This window comes from Hyaena hyaena, unplaced genomic scaffold (genome assembly GCF_003009895.1).
Source record: "Hyaena hyaena isolate Hyena2069 unplaced genomic scaffold, ASM300989v1 scaffold_128, whole genome shotgun sequence".
NCBI classification, from domain to species: domain Eukaryota; kingdom Metazoa; phylum Chordata; class Mammalia; order Carnivora; family Hyaenidae; genus Hyaena; species Hyaena hyaena.
The window spans coordinates 2,804,896-2,825,913 of NW_024080760.1; the positions used below are offsets into that span (position 1 = coordinate 2,804,896).

The following is a 21,018-nucleotide window of genomic DNA, read 5'->3' on the forward strand; positions in this document are numbered from 1 at the left end:
TTACCCAATGGTATTTACTAGAAGAAACAGTGTGACTGACCGGTACTCTTAGGAAGTTAGCTGGGGGAAGGTTTGGGGGCAAGTTAGTTTTCTCTAGATTCCCACGGGTCACACAAGACCTCATCATGAGGAATTATAAATCCCATGCCACTTGTATATCTCGTGTCACTTTCTTCAGATTCTCCTTAGGTTTTTAAGAGAGGTCTCCCCCAGTCGCCCCCTATAAACGCAGCCCTTTACCCCACTTTTTCTTCCTACTTTTATTCTCTTCATATATTAAGTATTTTTGTGTATGCATCTATGGTCTGCTTGTTCCTGCTAGCAAGTAAGCTTCCCACGGATGCGGAGTCTTTGTTCATCCCTGTATCTCCAGTGCGCACATTGTAGGTGCTCAACAAACTCAATGAGTAAGTGTCAGAAACCCTCCAAGGGAATATATATTTAAGGATCACAAACATAAAGAATTAAGGGTAAGTATAAACCACCGCTGGGTACAGCTTTTTTTTAACACACAGAGCTATTGCACTCCACCATCAAATGTCCGCATAACTCATCCTCCAAGACTAAGGGAATGGGCATTTCTCGTGTAAAGTCTTATCATTCTCTTCCCTTTTTTGCTCTCAAAATGCACGGTTTGATGTCCAGTTCTATTGATGTCTTTGAAATCAGGGAAATGCTTCTTACTCGTGGGTTTTAGTGCGGGCTTCACGTTTTATAATTGCAAATGCCTCAGACGGGGGACTCTGCTTGGCTCCAGCCAGTTTCACAAAAAGGAAGGCACTTGCCTAAGCTACCTTTGGGCTATGAGGGACTCATGTCAGCGGGTGGCCGGGGCACTTACTGCTGGAGCAGGAGGCTTCTTTAGGGCTGGACGACATTGGCTGCGCACACAGCTGACAAAGGCAGTCTCTCCCATTGAACGTGACTCGGTCTCCGGGTGGAAACGGGCGCCTGGAGACAGAAAGACATTGCCCTCAAGGTTATTCCAGCAACTTAATCTCTTTCCCTACTCCTTCGGCTTGCTGCCCTCCGGTGCCAATCCGTTTCTTTGAGGAGCACCAGCCACAATGTCTGAAATGCAGTCTCAACCAAGCCAGCCAGCCGGATGCAGTCCAAACAAATAAACATGCCTCGTTTTGAGAAGAAGCGAGAACGTGTCGCTTCCACCGGCCACCAGACAGTAAAATGGAACGATTTACCTCTCTACTCCTTAGTGGAGGGATGTTTCAACAAGTCACCTACCAGGTACACACACGAAAATTTTCCATTTTCTCCTTCAAGAAGAAATATTTCAAATGCCATACATTCCTATTCAAGCTCAAGGCCCCTCCCCAGGAGAACTGGTTACAGGTCAAGCATTAACTCCTTCAGTTCCCTAGACCTGCGAGGTCACTGCCCAATTAGACTTTGTCCTAGACATCTCACTGGGTCAACTGGAGGTTTCAGTGCTGGAGACCCAGTCCCTCGTGGAGAAATACAACAGTGCTGGAAATACCTCTTTAACAACTTTTAGTGTCTAATTTAAAAAAAAACAAACAAACTATTAGCTTCTTTTCAGAGATCATTTCCTTTTGCTTTAGACATTCATCAGTAACAGACATTTTGCAAAAATGTTGCCTCTGTGTGTATGTTACCAGTTTATTCTCCTGCCAGTTCAGCAGGCAGCTAGCGTTTCAAAAAGAAACGTCATTAACAAAGAGGTGTATGACAGTTTCCACGGCTGCTTACTCGTAATTGTCAATTTGCCAATACTCTTCATTAACAGGCGTTTTCAAACGTGCGATTCCGTCAGTTTGGAAATGCAAAACTCACAAGCAAAACATCCCCACACGTGTGAGTCAGGAGCAATTACTTAAGAACAAACTAATTTTACTTTCACAGCTGTGATTCCTCCTGTAAGTGGCCCTTCGGCTGCCTCACAGTGGGTAATGAACCGTAATACACACACAGGTAGTAAATTTGGACTTAAAACAACTCCACAGATGTGCTTCGTGAAGAGTTGTGAGCTCTTACATCCCCCAACCCCCTCCTTGTTTTACAAGTGCTGAGCTGAGGCAGTCTCCTCCCCTCTCATGGTGCTGTGTTACTTTCCATTGTTCAGATAAGGCCCAGAGAGGTTAAGTGACTTCCCTGGGTTGACCAGCTCAGGAGACCAGGCACAGGCAGCTATAGGTGGCATCCAACTCAGGACTTCTCTAACTTTAACAATCAAACCTGCTCTGGTAGATGCCAGCAGGCCTATCGCTTCATTAATGAAACTGAACAAGGCTCCAGACAGCTCTGTGGCCGGGGCATCAAAAGTTAGAGGGTCGATCAAAGCAAGTGCAGTTTCTTTGCCTCCGATGAGGGTCAGGGCTAGGGGGAGGCCAGTGAGGCATCTGACGCACGGCAATTGAGGGGGCCCTAACTCTCAGGTACAGATACTCCGTGCATGGCCCTGAGCGTGAGCACCCCCTCAAATTGCACCCCCTAAGCTGCCTCTCTAACCTCTAAGCCAAGCTTGTATTTTTAGACTTGAATCCCACCTGGATCTGCAAGGGGACAAATCACAGTCTCGTTCTCACACGAGGTCAGGTCTTTTAAATTTTGAGTTTTATGATTTTATAAATGACCCTCGTCAATAGTTCCCCCTTCCGCCCTCTGGGTCCTCTGCCCACATGGGTTCACTTCCTTCTGTTATTTGCATAAATGTGTGTAAACAAAAAGAGAACCGCATTTGGAGTCAGGAAACCTGAGTTCAAATCTTAGCCTTGCAGTGTTAACTTGGGAATGTTCCTTAAGCTCCGAGTCTCAGAGTCACTCATAATTAGGGACACTAATTCCTGGCTGACTTCACAGAACTGCTAAGAGGGTTAGAGTAGATTCGACATGAATGCAGTCTGTCACCCAGAAAGGAGGCCTCCACTTGGGGCGGACCGTGGTCACCCAGCAGTCACAGCAACAGCAAGACAGCAGCAACGGTGAGTACCTGTATGCTGCCTCAAAGGTCCAGAGGCGGGACGAGCACTAACAGATGTCTTTCCTTCATCACCAACTTGGGAACAATGATCTCTCAAGGCGAGGATCAGGAGGGCTCTTAGAGTGTATCTGGGCTAGGGCCTTCCAACCCGGCTGAGTAACATCATACTTGGGAACTCTCCAGAAACTACTAACTCAGCAGGAGAGTTTGGGGGTGGAAAGCTAGAAACAGATAATTTGTAAAGAGACCTTCTCCAGGGAAAAAGTCCAACGCCCATCCTGGTTTGGGGAATCTCTCGCATCACAGCCTCCTATTTTACAGATGAAGCAATTGGCTTGGAAAAGCTAACTCACATCGGTCTCAAATCAGCCCAGGAAGCTGGACTAGAAACTTGGGACTCAAACACCAGGCAGAGGCTGTTAACCAGGCTGTGGGTTACAGCCTGAAAAGGGAGAGGTCAAGAGGCAGCTTTACTTTGGATTAAAGACAGAAAAATTTTTGGCTTAATAATTCAGAAGTTTTAAAAATTATGACTTAAAAAATATAATTGAGAAATGGACTAATGGCTATAAAAAGTGACAATAATTATTTCACTATGTGTATTTCATCTTGGGATACGCCTCTGAATACGAATCTTGGGATTCGTCTCTGAGTATTACCTAGTTAGTTAATTATATAAAATTAAGTTTACCTTTTAGAGTTTACATCTCTCTGGCCTAGAAACGTGAAATGCTGGAAAACAAAGCAAGTTCACGTCCTCTGAACTGTAGTTTTTAACAAAGCCACGGCGAACTGGACCATACAGCAGTCAGCACCGCACCAAGAGGAATGAGACTGCCTGACTAGGATTCATCAATAAAGCAGCTGACCCTTGCTGGTGACTCTCCTCCCAGAGGAATCAAAGCCATCTTAAATTCAATAATGGGTAGCATTAGACACAAAACAATGATGAAACTGCATTTCCCAGCTCACGCATCCCATACTTTCCTTCTTCTCTCTGACTGATTTTAACCAAGCTGGTTTGGGCAATTAAGATTTAACCTTGCCAGATTATAGGAGCCTAGAGAACAGAGGTTGGTAAATGCGTCCCTCTGAAAGTCCAGGTTGTAAATACTTTTTTAGCCTCTGAGAATCCTATGGAGTCTGTCACAACTACCCAATTCTGACACCGGAGCTCAAACGCAGCCATAAAGAGCCATCTGTAAATCAATGGGTGTGGCTGCATCCCAATAAAACTTGATTTACAAAGACAGGTATTGGGTCTACTTTGGGCCATGGGGCAGAGTCTGCCCGGCCCTGCTACAGAGTAAATGAGACTGTTTCAAACACCCACACCCGTATGAACTTCTACTTCCAAATCAGCTTTATCTTTCCAAGCACTTATGACATTTCCTCCTAATGTTTTCACGGCTCAAAAGGTTTCACGACTTAGAGTTGCTTTTGCACTTGGCTTCGAGCCACTTAAAATCAGTCATATTATTTAGTAGAGGACATCATGTGTTAAGTTTCACAACGAAATTACTTTTTTTGACTGACAAACTAATAGGAAGAATTTTTTTTAGAGGATACATCAGAAAAAGGAAGTTCAAGACAAAAGGTGTATATCCCAGGCTCGAAGAGCAGAACCCAGCACGTCTCCGTTAGGGGAAGCCACCACTTACTTGCAGATAGTACACGCAAAGCAGTTGGGATGATAGGTCTTGCCCAGGGCAGTAACCACCTCTCCTTCCACGAACTCCCCACAGCCATGGCAGCGCGTCCCATACATCCTCTGGTAATCCAGGGTGCAGAGGTACTCGCCGTTCTTTATGAAGAAGCCCCCTTGTGCCAGGTCACAGCCGCACACTGTGGACACAAGTTCACATTTGGTCATCATCCGTCACGCCGCTGGGCAGCAGATGCCTTCCACTGCGTGCTGCAAACTTACTCCATGATCTCAGTGGCTTGGGGTGAGGGGAGGGGACTCGTACAAAGAGCTATTTATTGTTGGGCTCTGAGTTCTCTCTTGCCTCCCTCCCATTTCATATCCCTCCTTTTGGGAGGGATGAAATATCTCATACAAGGAAAATTCATTGGCTGGGTCTCAATGACTTTTGCGGTATGTCGAAGATTCTGAGATAATCTGCCTTTGATGGAAAGATACCATTGGTTCATGCTGTCTCAGATAGGAACAAAGGTATCTCTGGCAGTGCGATTCAGGAAAGGTACCCACTTCTTGCCCACACAACCGGCTGGGTTGGGCCAAGACTGTTACTGGGCTGAGTAATAAATTCCCACCATACCAAAAGCAGTAGCAGAAATGTCTGAGTCCATTTTTTCACACTCCGAAAATACTTTGCCACAGCTATGAATAATTTGGACGTTTCATTTTCTCTTTGTGCAGTAAATAGGATAAGTCGATTATATATTATAGGGAGAGATAAAAATGAACAGGTGAAAGGGAAAGAAAAGGGAACATGTCCAAGATAAAACTGTCGTTCAGGACCTCAGTACATGCAGAAGGGAATGCTTTACTGCGTCCGGATTTCGGTGTCTCTTTCGCAACCATACAGCTATGGATCGTGGACACAGCTCAAAGAAGCAGGTCCACGGGTGCCAGGGGCTTGGGCGTGGCCTACGTGTTCAGACAAGACCCAAAGAGGGCACAGCCACTTGTCCAAAAATAAAGCCCAAGGCAAACCCTGAGAGTGGAGACTTTGCGCTGTCAAAGGACTGAGAAGCAGCAGCCATGGCTGGGAACCTCCAGTCACACCCTCTTGATGCCAACCTTGGTTGAGCGATTCCTACACAGTTAAGGGCCTTAGGCAGAATCCTGGATTTGTCCTGATTCTTCCTGAAGCCTCTGGAATAGGCACCCAGTGGGCAGGGAGAAGGGATGCTCAACCACTAACTAGCTTTCCTGAGAATTCTGAACACCTCCAATGCTCCTCTAATTAGTTCCCGTGATGCCTCTGGATCAATGCCTCTGGATGATCTAGCGCTAAGCACAGTGAGGTTCTCCCGGAATACTTTGCTTACTCTCCCACCCACCCTTTGGTAGCAATCTCTCCTACTCCAAGCCATTAGAGATTTTCAAGGTGACACAGACCCTACAAAGAAGCTTTCCACTGCGGAAGCATCAGTCTTTGTTTACATCCACACTCCACAGCTACAACCTCCTTCTTTGCAATTTATAATCAAGTAACCCAAGATGATGGCCTGAGTCCATCATGCCTGATAATGACCACCCTTATAAATACGACTCTGATCACATTACCTGGAAAACCGCTCATTCACCACCTGCTGTGTCCTCTAACTTGCCACTGTCCCCACTGTTCGCACACCTGCTTCTTCCTTAACTAACGGGTCCTGAGGGTCGGAGGAACTCAGGTACGGACTAACTGCACTCCGACTGCAAATTCCTTCAACAGCAACGAACGCAACCCTGGGGTGCGCAGAACGCCCCAGAGAGGTTTCTTCAATATTCTTCTACGTACATATCTTGTTTTCCCACAAGATGACAAAGTATTTTATGGTAAGAGTCCTCATCTTTACTCCTTTTGATTCTTCTTCAGGAATCTTCAACCAAGGTATCTAAGGTACGACTAGGAACACAGTGAATCCGGCGTCATACTTGGCAGGCTTCCCGCAATGTCACTCCTCCGTGACATCAGCTATTTTGATGACTCTCTTGCTCTTTCAAACATGGGTATTTCTTAAAGCCATGAGAAGTGACAAAATAATGCTTTGGACTTATGGTAACTAACTCCCTCCAATTTTCCCCTCCAATCACCTTGGGTACGTTTAAAAATTCACAGATCCTTTATAAAAAGATCTACTGGCAATAGGGTGATCTTTATGCTAATCCAGATTGTCGAGATAGCTTCAGAGCTACTTGTTAAGTGTTGTAGAAACTGGTTGTATTTGCCGCAGACTTTCTACTTCACATGGGCTTGTGAAACTGAGCCCTTTTTAAAAGTCCCCATCTATATAAACCTAATATAGTCTTCAAAAACAACTTTGTAGCTTCTGTTGGGAGTTGCCAAACTACAAGTGAACTCTGCACCCCTTTGAGATTTGATGTGGCCTAGTCCTCAAATTCAAAGCAGTGGCCCAAATTGGCTTATCAAACCATGCCATTAGTTTTGGTGGTTTATACACAGGGAAGCCAGTGTTTGAAGAAAGACCCACAGGCAGGGGTCATCAAAGGTCTTTACTTGCTATTCCTCCTCTGACACAGCTTCTCAGTCCCCTTAGCCAGACCCTTAAATGCAGGTAACTGCCTGGAATGCTACCTCCTTCCTCTAGAAGAAGGCCACCCTGGGAACAGATCTCATCTACTCTCATAGGTTTCAACTATGGCTTTGTGCAAAGGATCAGTGTCTGAATCTGTGATGTCTTCCCTAAGCCTTTAGACCCTTATTTTTTGCTGCCCAGTGGGCATGGACAGCATGCCTCTCTCAAGCCTGGTATTTTAAAAAACAAACTCCGTGGGGCGCCCGTGTAGCTCAGTTGGTTAAGCATCTAGCTTTGACTCAGGTCATGATACCACAGTTCATGAGTTCAAGCCCCATGTCAGACTCTGTGCTGACAGCTCAGAGCCTAGAGCCTGCTTCAGATTCCGTGTCTCCCTCTCTTTCTGTGCCTCCCCCACTCAGGTCTGTCTCTCTCTGTCTCAAAAATAAACATTAAAAAAATAAAAACAAACTCTACCCTCTTGCTTCTAAGCCATCCCTCTATAACCTTCTGTTCTTCTTCTACTCCTTCTTTCAGTAAAATGTCAGGACTATTCATTCTCCGCTCGTAAAACCAAAATTCTCAACTATCCCCGAAATCCTACCTGTTTTCCCAACAAAGTGTTCCTTTGAATCATGCCCTCCTCTGCCTTCTTGTTGTCACTACTGAGATTCTGGCCTTCACCGATTATAAACAATTTTATAGTACAGTGTACTAGCAAATGCAACAGAACACAACTGGAAACAACCTGAATGCCCATCAGTTGTGCAAGAGTTCAATAAATTGTGGCATGGCCAGTCTATGGAGCTGGTAGTAAATAGAATGGATTAGAGCAATATCTACAGCCCAGAGGCCTGTCTTCAATGTATCCTTAAGTGAAAAGAACATGTTACAGAATAAAGAATTTTAATAATCTAATTCTTTTTTTTTTTTTTTTTTGAAAAGGTCTATGCGTGCTTTTATCAACAAGGAGAAGTTAACACACAAACACAGGGTTACTAAGTTGGTGATCTCAGAAGGATGAAGAATTGTTAACTTTCTCTTCATATACCGATGTGTCAGCTCATCTAATTCTTTAAAATCGTGGTAAAATACACACAACACGAAACTTAACCATCTTCAGCATTTTTAAATGTCCAGTCCGGTGGTGTGAAGTATTACCATTGTTCCCATTGTTGTACAATCAGCGCTGCCCTCCAACATCAGAACATCTTCCATCTTGCACAACTGAAACTCTGTACCCGTTAAGCAGTAACTCCCTATTCCCCCTCCCCCAGCCCCTGGCAGCCACCATTCTCCTCCTTTCTCTGACCATTCTAGGAACCTCATATAAGTGCAAGCTCACTTAGATAATAAGATGTTAAGAAAAATTAGCGCAAACAAGGTAAGGGCAAGAAGCAAGTTCTTCCAGTGCCCGGCTGAGTCTTAGCAGGTCACGCAAGGATTATTTCATCACCCAGGGCACTGGCTCTGTGTTTGACAAGCTCTGTACTATTGATTAAAAGCCCAGACTTTAAAGTTAATGGAAACTTATAGATATTTGTCCAGTAGATGCAGATGATTTCTGTCCAGTGTTGTTGTCCTGCTGGACTGCTAATCAGTTTATACGTAAACCCTGACGTCTTATCCTGACATTCTTTCTTGAATGTCTTTATAGCCTGTTCCTTTGGTTCTCCTTTGACCAGCTTGACCATATGGCTGGCTCCCTCATTAACATATTAAATACATCTTTGATACACGTTCATCCTATATTTGTGTGTCATAATTAACTTTTGAAAAATTAAAAAAAAATTTTAATGTTTTATTTATTTCTTTTTGAGAGAGAGACAGCGTGAGCAGGGGAGGGTCAGAGAGAGAGGGAGACACAGAATCCAAAGACAGGATCTAGGCTCTGAGCTGTCAGCACAGAACCCAACGCAGGGCTCAAAACCCACGAACCGTGAGATCATGACCTGAGCCGATGTCGGACACTTAACCGACTGAGCCACCCAGGTGACCCAAAAATGTTTTTAAAAATTTTAAAAGGGGCACCTGGGTGGCTCAATTGGTTGAGTGTCTTGACTCTTGATTTCAGCTCTGGTCATGATCCCAGGGTCAGAGGACTGAGCCTCACATCAGGTTAAACATGGAGCCTGCTTAAGATTCTCTCTCTGCTCCTCTCCCCTGATCGTGCTCTCCCCCTCTCTCTAAAATAATAATTACAAAATTAAACTAAAAAAGGAAAGAAAGTAACACTTTGACAAAGGGGTTCCTCTCTTTAGCCAAAAATATCCAGTGCTCTCTTCGGCAGCACGTATACTAACCAAAAATATCCAAAGCTTTAAAAAACCTTTGGTCTGTTTCATATTAACAGCTTAGCAAATACTTCTAACCGATGGCACAAAGCAAAACTTTCATACAGAAATGATCACAAAATCTCCATTAGGAAGGTCAAACTTCCGTAGGATATATTTAGATTTTTAACTTTGGGTGCCCCATTTGTCTTTGTTCTAGTTGATAGTTAACATACGCTCAGGGAAATGCACAGATTCGTTTCATTAAAAAAGAAAGAGCTGCCAGTGAAAGAGATTAATTGCTTTCTTCTCAATGATCAATTATTTAAAATACGCCCCACTCAGGGCCCCACTGAACCCTGCCTACTTTGCCATCCCATGGCACGGCCACCGTCAGCCACACGCCTTGCTGACTGAACGCTCTTGAATTCATTGTCTGCAAACTACTGAACACCATTAACTGGGCAAGAATACGTATGCCCAAGCAATTTTATATAAAAGCTGTTAAATTAGTAACAGGCATGTTTTAAGCTCTTAAATCTTAAAAAAAAAAAATTAACAGGAGCTGCCTGGGTTGTAAAAATACCACGGACTAGGAGGGGAACAAAGTACGGAGATGTCAAATAAGGGCGAAAACAGACCGGTATTTTAGTGGCATGAACGGGGCTGTGGTAGCAGCGATTTCAACTTTCTAAAAATGGCAGTTAACCTTTTATGTTACAACAAATTCATTGCAGTGACATTCCATCTGCCTGTCACCTAGTTCGCATTGCCCAAAACTTAGGAGAACAGGTAACACTTAAAACTCGCCCCAAAGGTGGGCTTGGGGATAAAATGCAAACTTTTTCTTCTTTTATATCAGTAGACTGAACATCTCTGCTGGGCTACGGCTCACATTGGTGCTTTAATCCACTCACACCAGCAAGAGAGGGAGAGACGTTAAGCGCATGGGACCAATGATTTCAATGTGGTAACACAAGAATTTTAATTGGGGGCCAGGAGCCTCAGGGGGTGGGGTCCTTTCTTCTCTTTTTTAGGGCAGGCATGGGGTTTTTGGTCTGGCGCTATGCCAGCTGGTCAGGCCATCGCAGATTAAGAGGAACCCTTCTGACCTTGCCAGCATGGCTGCTGGGTCATGGCTGTGGCTGGCGATGAAGGCCATGTGCTCCAGAAGTAAGTGCTACTTTACCATTAGCCTCCTCAAAACCCTGCCCTACCCTGCCTGGGCCAGCACCACCCCTGCCTTCTCCTAGGGCACCACGCGCTGAGCTGGGGGTGGGATGAACATGGGGTATGGAACTCCCAAGCACTTCATGGTCAATTAGTAGTGTGAATACCGAATAACTTCTCTGCCTCCATCCTCTACTCCAACTCCATTTTAAAAGAATCTTATTTCATCCATGATGTTATTCTATTCCTTTCCATTTCCTCAAATCCTTTCTTCATTGAAAATATAAAGGTAGACTTTAACATAGGGTCTTCCCAAACCACAAAAATTCCATTACAGTGTGAGGTCTCGCTGAATCTGCTGTTGCTCTGAAACTGAGAGCAATGTGTTTGAAGGTACCATACCCTGAAGCTCAAAAGTACTATACGCTGTAGCCTAGAGCTCAAAATAGCAGAACAGAGACTCAAACAATAATGTGAGGGGGCAGATTCTCACCAGAAATAACTATTTGCTAATGCACCATCCTGGAAGCAAATACTAAGCCTCAAAAAACATATTTAAATAGTTTTTTTTACATTAACTTCTAAATAATCATTTGTGTGTGTGTGTGTGTGTGTGTGTGTGTGTGTGTATGAGAGAGAGAGAGAGAGAGAGAGAGCAAGCTAGAGTGCAAGCAGGGGTGGGGCAGCGGGAGAGGGAGAGTCTTAGGCTCCATGCTCAGTGCAGAGTCCGACGTGGGGCTTGATCCCACAATCCTGGGATCATGACCTGAGCCGAAATCAAGAGTCGGATGCTCAATCATCCAAGTCACCTAGGTGCCCCTGCATCATTTCTGAGAAAGAAGATAGAGGTCAATCCCAATGGCAGAATGAGCCCCCAAAGCAAGGCACTTGAGGGCTTATATTTACATCAGAGTTTATATTTATAATAATATGCCAAAAGCTTTAGACGGAAAGAAATGACTTTGGAACCTCTTATTAATAAAATCTTTGATCATATATTAAGTTTGTTTTTTTTAACACTTGTGGAATTCAATGTGCAAACAATATTAATTGTAACAAGCTCAAATAACAAAGATATTATTCTGATTCATATTTCTCTCTCAGTGTCTACCAAATGTTCATCTCATCTCTTAACACCAGTGCTTTCCTCCAAACTGAGCCTCCCACAGCCCTTCAGGACAGACACCTCCTGTCACCTCCGGCCAACCCCATCCTGCTTCCCTGGCCCCACTCGGGCTCAACCTCCTTGTGAAGCCACAGCCTCCTCAATTCCCTGCAGCTTTGCTTCCTCGGGGCTCAGAACTTGGGCAAGCAAAGTCATTTCAGCCTCACTTTGAACCAACCCTGTCTCTACTTCTGGGTTTTTTTTTTTGTTTTTTTTTTTACATTTTATTTTGAGAGACAGCGTGAGCAGGGGAGGGCCAGAAAGAGATGGAGACACAGAATCGAAAGCAGAGTCCAGGCTCTGAGCGGTCAGCACAGAGCCCAGTGTGGGGCTTGAACTCACGAACTGCGAGATCATGACCTGAGCCGAAGTCACACACTTAACCAGCTGAGCCACTGAGGCGCCCCAGTACCGCATCTCTACTTCTGAAAGCACCTATCTGGCATCAAGATAGTGGTGCCAAGACAGTGACCCCACCTTCTCCAACTTCTCAATCCTTTTAAGACTCTGAACTTTCTTAGCAACTAAAATTAACTGCAATCCAACAATCAAGAGAACTTCCAATGCACATGTGCTATGTAAAGGACTAGACCCTGCCCTACTTTGTGTTTAGCAGTAAGCAGGAAGGACCCGATTACAGAGAATAAGACTATGACTGGTTAAGAACTCCACCATCTCAGAGGAGTGAGAAGGAACTGGAGTGGGTTCACAGGTTAGCAACAAGAATAATGAAAGTGCTGGGAGAGAACACTTAAGAAAAAAACAAAGTAGATGAAATTGGGATTAGACTAAAGAAAAGGAGGTAATAATGGTCTGTAAGTGTACAGTGAGTTATTTTAAGGAAATCAATAATCAGCTCTTTTCCAGCTAAGGAGGACAAAGCAGGGGGAAATTTGTTTTATATGCACCAAGAGATGGAGGTGAGATAAACTCACAGCTATAGCCACAGACATGATTATGGCTACAGTGCAGCCTGTATTGTTTCCACGGGTGGGAAATTTTTATGATAGAATAAATGGACTTTCTATCCAGGATAGCAAGTGCACTTATTCTTTTGGATATGGACAATGTGATAATATTACTTTCTCGGCCTTTTTCCTAGGTCAAATCACGGGGATTACATTGCAATGGAAAGAAAATCAAATTCATAATTTTACCACTTTCTGAAGTTCCATTTCATTTTGGAAATGAGATATAAAGAGTTAGTTCTTACAGCATATAAATTAGATGATGTAATTTTCCTTTTGAAAAACTAAATACAGAGAATCCTGAATCTGTCTATTCAACTCCCCACCTTGTAATTTTCATCCATTCTTACTCCATCAAGATCCTTGCATTTTATAAACGCACATATTCTACGTGGAATGATCCTGACCTGGTAAACATCTCTAAACCCTATGGCGGCAAATATGGAAGGTGCTATTAGAGATGGGATGCTTATCCCAAGCCCCTTTACAAAATCTAGTCTTTAAAGAGTAATTCCTGAAAAATTTATTTCAATTCACTGACATTAGTTAGAGTTGTAGCCTGAATTTTCTAATAGTTTTAAATAAACCTTTTAAAAATAGTTTGATGTTGGGGCGCCTGGGTGGCTCAATCGGTTAAATGTCTGACTCTTGACTTATGGTCAAGTCTTGATCTCAAGGTTCATGAGATAGAGCCCTGAGTCGGACTTTGAGCTAACATAATCAATTGGGATTATCTCTCTCCTTCTCTCTCTGCCCTTCCCCCTGCTCACGCTCTCTCTCTCTCTCAATAAACAAACAAAAATAAGTTTGATGTTTACAGGCTCTCTTGATGAATTCAATATTACAGAGGCCAAAGAGTTTTTTAAAGCCATCAAAAGGTGGCATTTTCTATATCCTCTAACATACAGTCGAGATTCATATTGCTAAGTGGCAAGTCTCTATTAAAACATAATCCAGGGGCACCTGGGTGGCTCAGTCGGTTAAGCATCCAACTTTGGCTCAGGTCATGATCTCCCGGTTCATGGGTTCGAGTCCCGCATTGGGCTGTGCTGGCAGCTCAGAGCCTGGAGGCTGCTTCAGATTCTGTGTCTCCCTCTCTCTCTGTGCCTCTCCTGTTCGCTCTCTTTCTCTCTCAAAAATAAATAAATAAACATGAATACATTTAAAAAAATATAATCCAATATGACAATTTCTGCCGATGCTACCTTGAGGGAAGGGTTTACGTGATCAGATTTTCAAAATTTTCCACAGACACCCAATGTTCAGAAGTCTTTTTAAAACTATGTGGCTATAAATAACACATTAACAGTAATTCCATTTTTGAAAAGGAATAGCTACTATAATTAGTGTTTAAAAATGCCATCTTTCCAAGGACAATGGGAAAATCATGGTTCCATTTGCTTTTGTAGGAAGTTGTTTGCCTGAATGAAGGCCAATGTCAACTATACCTGCACCCTCATCTTCACCATCCGCTGCCTTGAAGAATGCAGCCCCTACCCCGGACCAAAACTAGCATGCACGCCATTTCTGGTCCTGGGAAGGTTATTAAGTTTGCTGCAGGATCCGTGCTTTATTAAATGCGGTTTCCTCCCTGGCAACATCCTCAGACCACTGAGCTCTGGGTGCCCTCTGTAGCCTCTGACTCAGCGCGCCTGGACCCCAGATCGCTTGCCTGCACCTGTCTGCTGCCAGTGACGGTTCCCCTAGTAAGCACATTGCTTGCCACCAGCTCACACGTTCTTCAGAGGTAAATATCATGCCATATACACCTCTCAGCCCTCTACATGCTAAATGGATGGGTGATAGACGCTCTACAAACGTTTCACGTGGTAAAGATATGAAAGGCTCAAGCACCAATATTCCTAGGTTGGTTTACACAAAATCAAGTGATTTTTAGTAAGAAAAGAATACAAATCTATTCTTTGGAATAATGAAGTCCATTTAGTTGACTTTTATTACTAGGAGGAATTAGGTGGTGGTTGTATTTTTTATCCATTATCTGTTGGTTCAAATTTCTCTTTTTAGAGATGGGGGTGGGGTGTGGGACTCTCTCCTGACCACCTGCCCCTCCCCCCACCACAAACACACCAAGATTCCCCTGCCGCAGGCTCACATCTTTGTTCATGCAGCTCTTTTTATTTTCCCTTTATTGCACTGATCACAGCCAGTAAGTCATATTTGTACGATTATTTGAATGCCTCATTAATGTCCTATCTTCGTCCATTCAGGCTGCTATTGCAAAATACTGTCGACCAGGTATCTTATAAACAACAGTTTTGCAGGCTGGGAAGTCCAAGGAATCAGACAAATAGGTGAGGCCTGAGCACGGGGTGCTCTGGGGTTCAGTGTCAGGAGATGAAACTAACAGCAGTGTAACAGGTTCAATGCTTGCTTTAAAAATGCCTGAGGAGGGGCACCTCAGGGGCTCAGTCATTTGAGCCGACTCTTGATTTTGGCTCAGATCACGATCTCATGGCTTGTGAGCTGGAGCTCTGCATCAGGCTCTGTGCTGTCAGTATGGAGCCTGCTTAGGATTCTCTCTTTCTCTGCCCCTCCCCTGCTCTCTCCCTCTCTCTCTCAAAATAAACAAACATTTTAAAAAATGCCTAAGCAAAGTCTCAGTTTTCCTTCCTCCTCTATAAGTATAAACACTCCCATAACCTTTGTTGTTCAAATCATTTTCTTAGAAAAGGTGTACTTCTTCAGTCAAGGTGGGTTAACTTCAGCCTACCCTTTCTCAAGAAATAAGTTTTCAAAGGGCGCCTTTCATGGTGGCTCAGTCTGTTAGGCATCTGACTTCGGCTCAGGTCATGATCTCGTGTTTTGTGAGTTCGTGCCTCGTGGCGGGCTCTGTGCTGACAGCTTAGAGCCTGGGGCCTGCTTCAGATTCTAGGTCTCCCTCTCTCTCTCTGCCCTACCCCACATTCTGTCCCTCTCTCTCTAACTTTCAAAAATAAATTAAAACAGTAAAAAATTTAAAAAAAGAAAGAAAGAAGTTTTCAAGGACATGAACTGAGAGTTGTCAAGAACCGTAAAGAACCTGAGGTTTGACTTAGATGCGAACAAGTGAGCCTCCCCCTGGTTTTACGGGTGCTGACAGAAGACATAACCCCGGGGTCAGCAGTGAAAAACTTCAATACTGACAGAGGCAATGTGAGCTCTGTTTCCATTACTGGTCTTCCAAGCCCCAGAAGTCCCCAGAAGGAAGAGAAGTAGGTGCGTGTGCGATGAGTGTGTGTCGCAGCTAAAGAAGCCTGGGCTTAGGAAACCCCTAATGAGCTGCAAGCAAACCTCTCCAACCTTTGCTCGATTATTCTAGACAGCAAACAAACCTACCCTCTGCTCCAGGTGGAGACACTATCTCTGTCTTCCAAGGCTGTTGGCTGTACAAACATCGTTGAAAAGAAAATTCAGAACAAACGGCTACTAGTGCCCCTGTTAACAATTCTGACTCTTACTGGGAGACAAGTATCCAGGGGGCTCTTGTGAGCAGGGGCGCTAGTAGTCATTTTTCTGAATTTTCTTTTCAAGGATGTTTGTACAGCGGACGAATGGATCAAGAAGATGTGGTTGATCTATACCATGGAATACTACATGGCAATGAGAAAGAATGAAATCTGGCCACGTGTAGCAACATGGATGGACCTTGAGGGTGTTATGCTAAGCGAAATAAGTCAGGCAGAGAAGGACAAAAAACATATGTTTGCACGTATAGGAGGATTAGGAGGAACTTAACGGAGGACCGTGGGGGAGAAGAAGGGGGGAAATGGTGGGGGAGAGGGAGGGAGACAAACCATGAGAGACTCTTGAATCCTGAGAACAAACTGAGGACTGATAGGTATGGGGGGGGAGGGGAGGGGGGGATGGGCATGGAGGAGGGCACTTGTGGGGATGGGCACTGGGTGTTATATGGGAACCAACTTGACAATAAACTATTTAAAAGAAAGAAGAGGAATTGTTAAGCAGTGTATTTTGGAGAATTTATGAGCTCTTATTCTGTTCCAGCTTGGAATTCAAAGCCTCAACTATTTAAAAACCTAAATTGTATTTACTTCACAGATAACACTTTAAGATAGTACAAAATTCAAAAGGCTTGTCCTTTATAAACAAAAGAAAGCATACAAGTGGTTTCTCATTTGCTGTGAGGAGGGACCATATTTGTAAAAGAATTGTTTTCCTTGCGTGCTGGTTAATTCTGCCTTTTAATCACTTTCTGAATGACTAATAGTCTCTAAATAGGTATTAAAAGCCCAAGCTCAGCTCTTAGGGGATATAGGAAACTGCTTCCATTTTACTTACTGGGATTTTATCCGTTTTCCACTTGAGCCTGAAAATAACCCATATCCCGTCTGCCGAGGCAAAGCCAGAGGGGAAAGCACCGGATCTAAAGCAGTATAAGAAACTAAGCAGCAGCAACATCCTTACCAACAGCTGTCTGACTGTAGCCTTCCGTACTGTCTCTTAGCTGTCCCACCTGCCGGGCAGACACACGGCTCTGGCATCAATGACAGAAAGCTGTACTCACACCCCTTCTTTTTAAATTTAATTTAATTTTATTATTTATTTTTAATTAATTAGTTAATTTAAACTTATATCCAAGTTAGTCAGCATATAGTGCAATAATGATTTCAGGAGTAGAATCCAGTGATTCACCCTCGACATATAACACCCAGTGCTCATCCCAACAAGTGCCCTCCATAGTGCCCCTCGTCCACTTAGCCCATCCCCCCACCCACAAGCCCTCCAGCAACCCTTACTTTGTTCTCTGTATTTCAGAGACTTTACATTTTGTTCCCCCTCCCTGTTTTCATATTATTTTTGCTTTCCTTCCCCTGTGTTCATCTGTTTTGTATCTTAAGTCCCACATAAGTGAAGTCATATGATATTTGTCTTTCTCTGGCTAATTTCTCTTGGCATAATAATACCCTCTAGTTCCTTCCATGGTATTGCAAATGGCAAGATTTCATTCTCTGTGATTGCCAGGTAATACTCCATTGTGTATATATATACACATATATATATGTATACACACACACACATATATACACACACATATACATACAACATCTTTATCCATTCATCCATCCATCCAATGGACATTTCGGCTCTTTCCATACTTTGGCTTTTGTTGACAGTGCTGCTATAAACATTATACCCTTCTTTTTGGAAGATGATGTTACTGCCTAATAACTAGGTGAGGACAGTTATCACCTTTAGCACGTGCTAAATCTTGTTGACTAGCGATGCCATTAGAAACACTTACGAATACTCAAGTTCCAAAGAAATATATGGTTATTATTCTTTCGTTCATTCACTTGGCCATCCATTCACCTCTCTGAGCATCCACCATGTTGGGCATTCTGCTAGGCTCCGGGTACACAGCAGTGAACAAAACAGACCAAAATCTCTACCCTCAAAGAGCTTACTCTCTAGTAGAGGGTGAAGATAAATGAGTAAGATATGTTACATAATGATAAATGTTAAGGAAATAAAAAGATAAAGTAGGGAGAAATGTGATATAGGGAATAGTTAAAAATCTTACACAGGACAGTCTAGGAAAGGTGCACTGAATACAAAATATTTGCCCAACAGCCCCTCTTGATCTTCTGGTCCCCAATCTTTTCTAAATGCTCTAGAACTTTGGGGCAGAAAAATGAATTTAGGGCATTACTTTAAACAAATGCTTGAGATAAATAATAAAAATTATAACAATGTAATATATCAATATGATAAACTATATATAATTACAATTAAATACTGAATATATAATTGATTAAATATTAACTATATAATATTTAAATGAATTTCTTATTCTCTCATTGAGCATTATTACAACTTATATGATGAAGACAATGCGGTAATTTAAAAAACGATTGTGCCACTGGAACAATATCAGAAGGAGCAGAGAGCATTAAGGAAATAAAATTCTAATTTGGTGAGATGATTGTCACTAATTGGAGAAGAGGAGAAACAAAGCTGCTGAATACTGAAGACAGAGCACAGTGCCATCCAGAACCCTGCAGTCATATTTTACTCCCATTGGGTCATTACAGAGAATAACAGAAGTTGTTGGGATCTCCTTTTCTTTTAATTATGGAAACTATATGTTAATTGAAATACTTCCCTTGTCTCATTAGCAGGTGGGTATGTTTCCCAAGGTTACAAATGGAAATTGGGTTCTACTTTGGATGCTGGCATTGGTTATTGCTCACTTCCTCCCTTTTGCCCTTTCCAAGGGCAATGCCACTCACAATCATCTAGCTTCAGCCACTCTCTAGGTGCCAAAATACTTTCAGATCTTTCTTCCTAAGGAGCCTGGCTGGCTGGGTCAGTAGAGCATGTGACTCTTGATCTCAGGGTCATGAGTTTGAGCCCCATGTTGGGGGCAGAGTTTACTTTTTATACATATATAGAAGAACCTTTTTCTTTCTTTCTGTTTTTCAAGTTTATTTATTTATTTTGGGAAGGGGAGGGGCAGAGAGAGAGGGAGAGGCAGAGAGAGAATCCCAAGCAGGCTCCACACTGTCAGCACAGAGCCATATGCAGGGTTCGGACTCAAGAACTGTGAGATCATGACCTGAGAAGAAGCCAAGAGTCAGATGCTAAACCGACTGAGCCACCTAGGCACCCTGGGGGTAGAGTTTACTTAATAAAAGAATTAAAAACAAACAAACAAACAAAAAAAAACCCTTCCTCCTAACACAAACCAGTATCTACCTGAGTGCCTAACCTACTAGACTCTGAATGCACCAAGTGTCCTCAGCCTCAATGTATCCCAAGCTAAACTCTCTGCCTTGAACTACCCCATCCCATGCTCCTGTACTTCCTCAGGGGGTGGCAGCCATCTGTCCACACAGGCAGTCCAACTGGAACCCTGGATCATTCTTCATTCCTCACATACGGTCACCAAATCCTATCAACCTTAACTTTAAATGTTTCCTAAATCTGCCCTCTATTTTCCTGCTGCTACCCTACACTACTTCCACATCAACTACCATTCTCTCTCCCCTGAGTCTCTGCTTCCAGTCTGCATCCTATATACTTCTCCGTCTCAACACTTATTACCCAGTATCATAAATGTTGCTTATTTGTATGTCTTTCCAAATACCCTATGAGATCTTTGAGGACAAACATGGTATGGTGGCTCTCCCTATTTTCAGCACTTATCATAATATCCCACAAGGAGTGTGTGTCCAATTAACATTTTCTAATTGGATAAATAACTCCTAGACCATCAGGTCCCAAGATGTCAGACATTTTAGGGAGTGAGATGGGTTCACCAGCAAAATTCCTGCTCACCAACCTTGATCCTGTTACAGTTACCCCTGCAAACTCATGGACTGATCACTGGCTTAAGTTTGTGCTCTCTCCGAAGCAACCCTTTCCTACCTTCATATGTATTTGGCTCTCGTGTAAGATGTTCAGTGTCTTCTTTCTCTGTCTCCTTTCAAAATCCAATGCTAGTGAAAGAGTTCATCTCTGCTCTTTATTCCCATATGTATCTGCATTTTAGGATGTTTTTTCTAATTGTGGAAGGCTACCTACCTTTGGTCCCATTCAAGAACTATGAGGCTTTGGCAACGAGGTATTTGAGTGGAGGAAAGTAGGGTGTGTGGGAGGGGAGAGACGTGAGGGACAAACTCTGTCTGCCCCCCAAATCATAGTCAGAATCTGAATGTTCTTCCTCTGCACTTGGCCAGCTCTTGTCCAAAAGCCCAGGCTTGTTTTAGCAACTGGTCTCTACCCCAAATCCTCTGTCCTGGGATATTAGCTTACTATCTGGACATGACATTTCTGCTTTAGATGTAATGGGAAGAAAACAAACTGTTGTTTTAAGACTTAGCCACAGCCTGGGCCATGTGGGTTAAGAGGAAAAGACCATATTCCTTAAGAGGACTTCTGTTTCTTCTGGGAAACCATCCTAATGGATTCATAAGAAGTAGAAACGCTAAGAAAATGTAGAGTCAGGAGAGCGAAGGAGAAGAAAATGGGGGTCCTAGGGGTGGAGAGGAGAAGGGTCTTTGTAGACAGAGGAAGACCTGCCAAGATGGTGGGAGGTGACAGTTCTGAATAAGTATGAGAGATGGCCCTGGTCTGTAGTTTCTGTTCACTTTTTATGTAAACCTAAACTACACTAAAAATCAAAGTCTATTAATAGAAAGAAAGAAAGAAAGAAAAAAAAAAAGAAAGAAAGAAAGAAAGAGAAAAGAAAAGAAAAGAAGAGAGAGAGAGAGAAAGAGAGAGGGAGGGAGAGAGGGAGGGAGGGAG

The 21,018-nt window shown here is 43.3% G+C and overlaps 1 protein-coding gene across 7 annotated transcripts in view; it reads right to left on the bottom strand.

Annotated features, from left to right (window-relative positions):
• ABLIM1 (actin binding LIM protein 1) overlaps positions 1-21,018 on the bottom strand; it is a 308,719-nt gene that overhangs the window by 120,871 nt on the left and 166,830 nt on the right. For all 7 annotated transcript variants that reach the window (XM_039237629.1, XM_039237635.1, XM_039237626.1 and 4 more), the window contains exons 3-4: positions 4,621-4,804; positions 842-951 (exon numbers count right to left, since the gene is read on the bottom strand). In XM_039237629.1, coding sequence (XP_039093560.1) covers positions 842-951; positions 4,621-4,804 — 294 coding nt within the window. The remainder of the gene's footprint in view (positions 1-841; positions 952-4,620; positions 4,805-21,018) is intronic.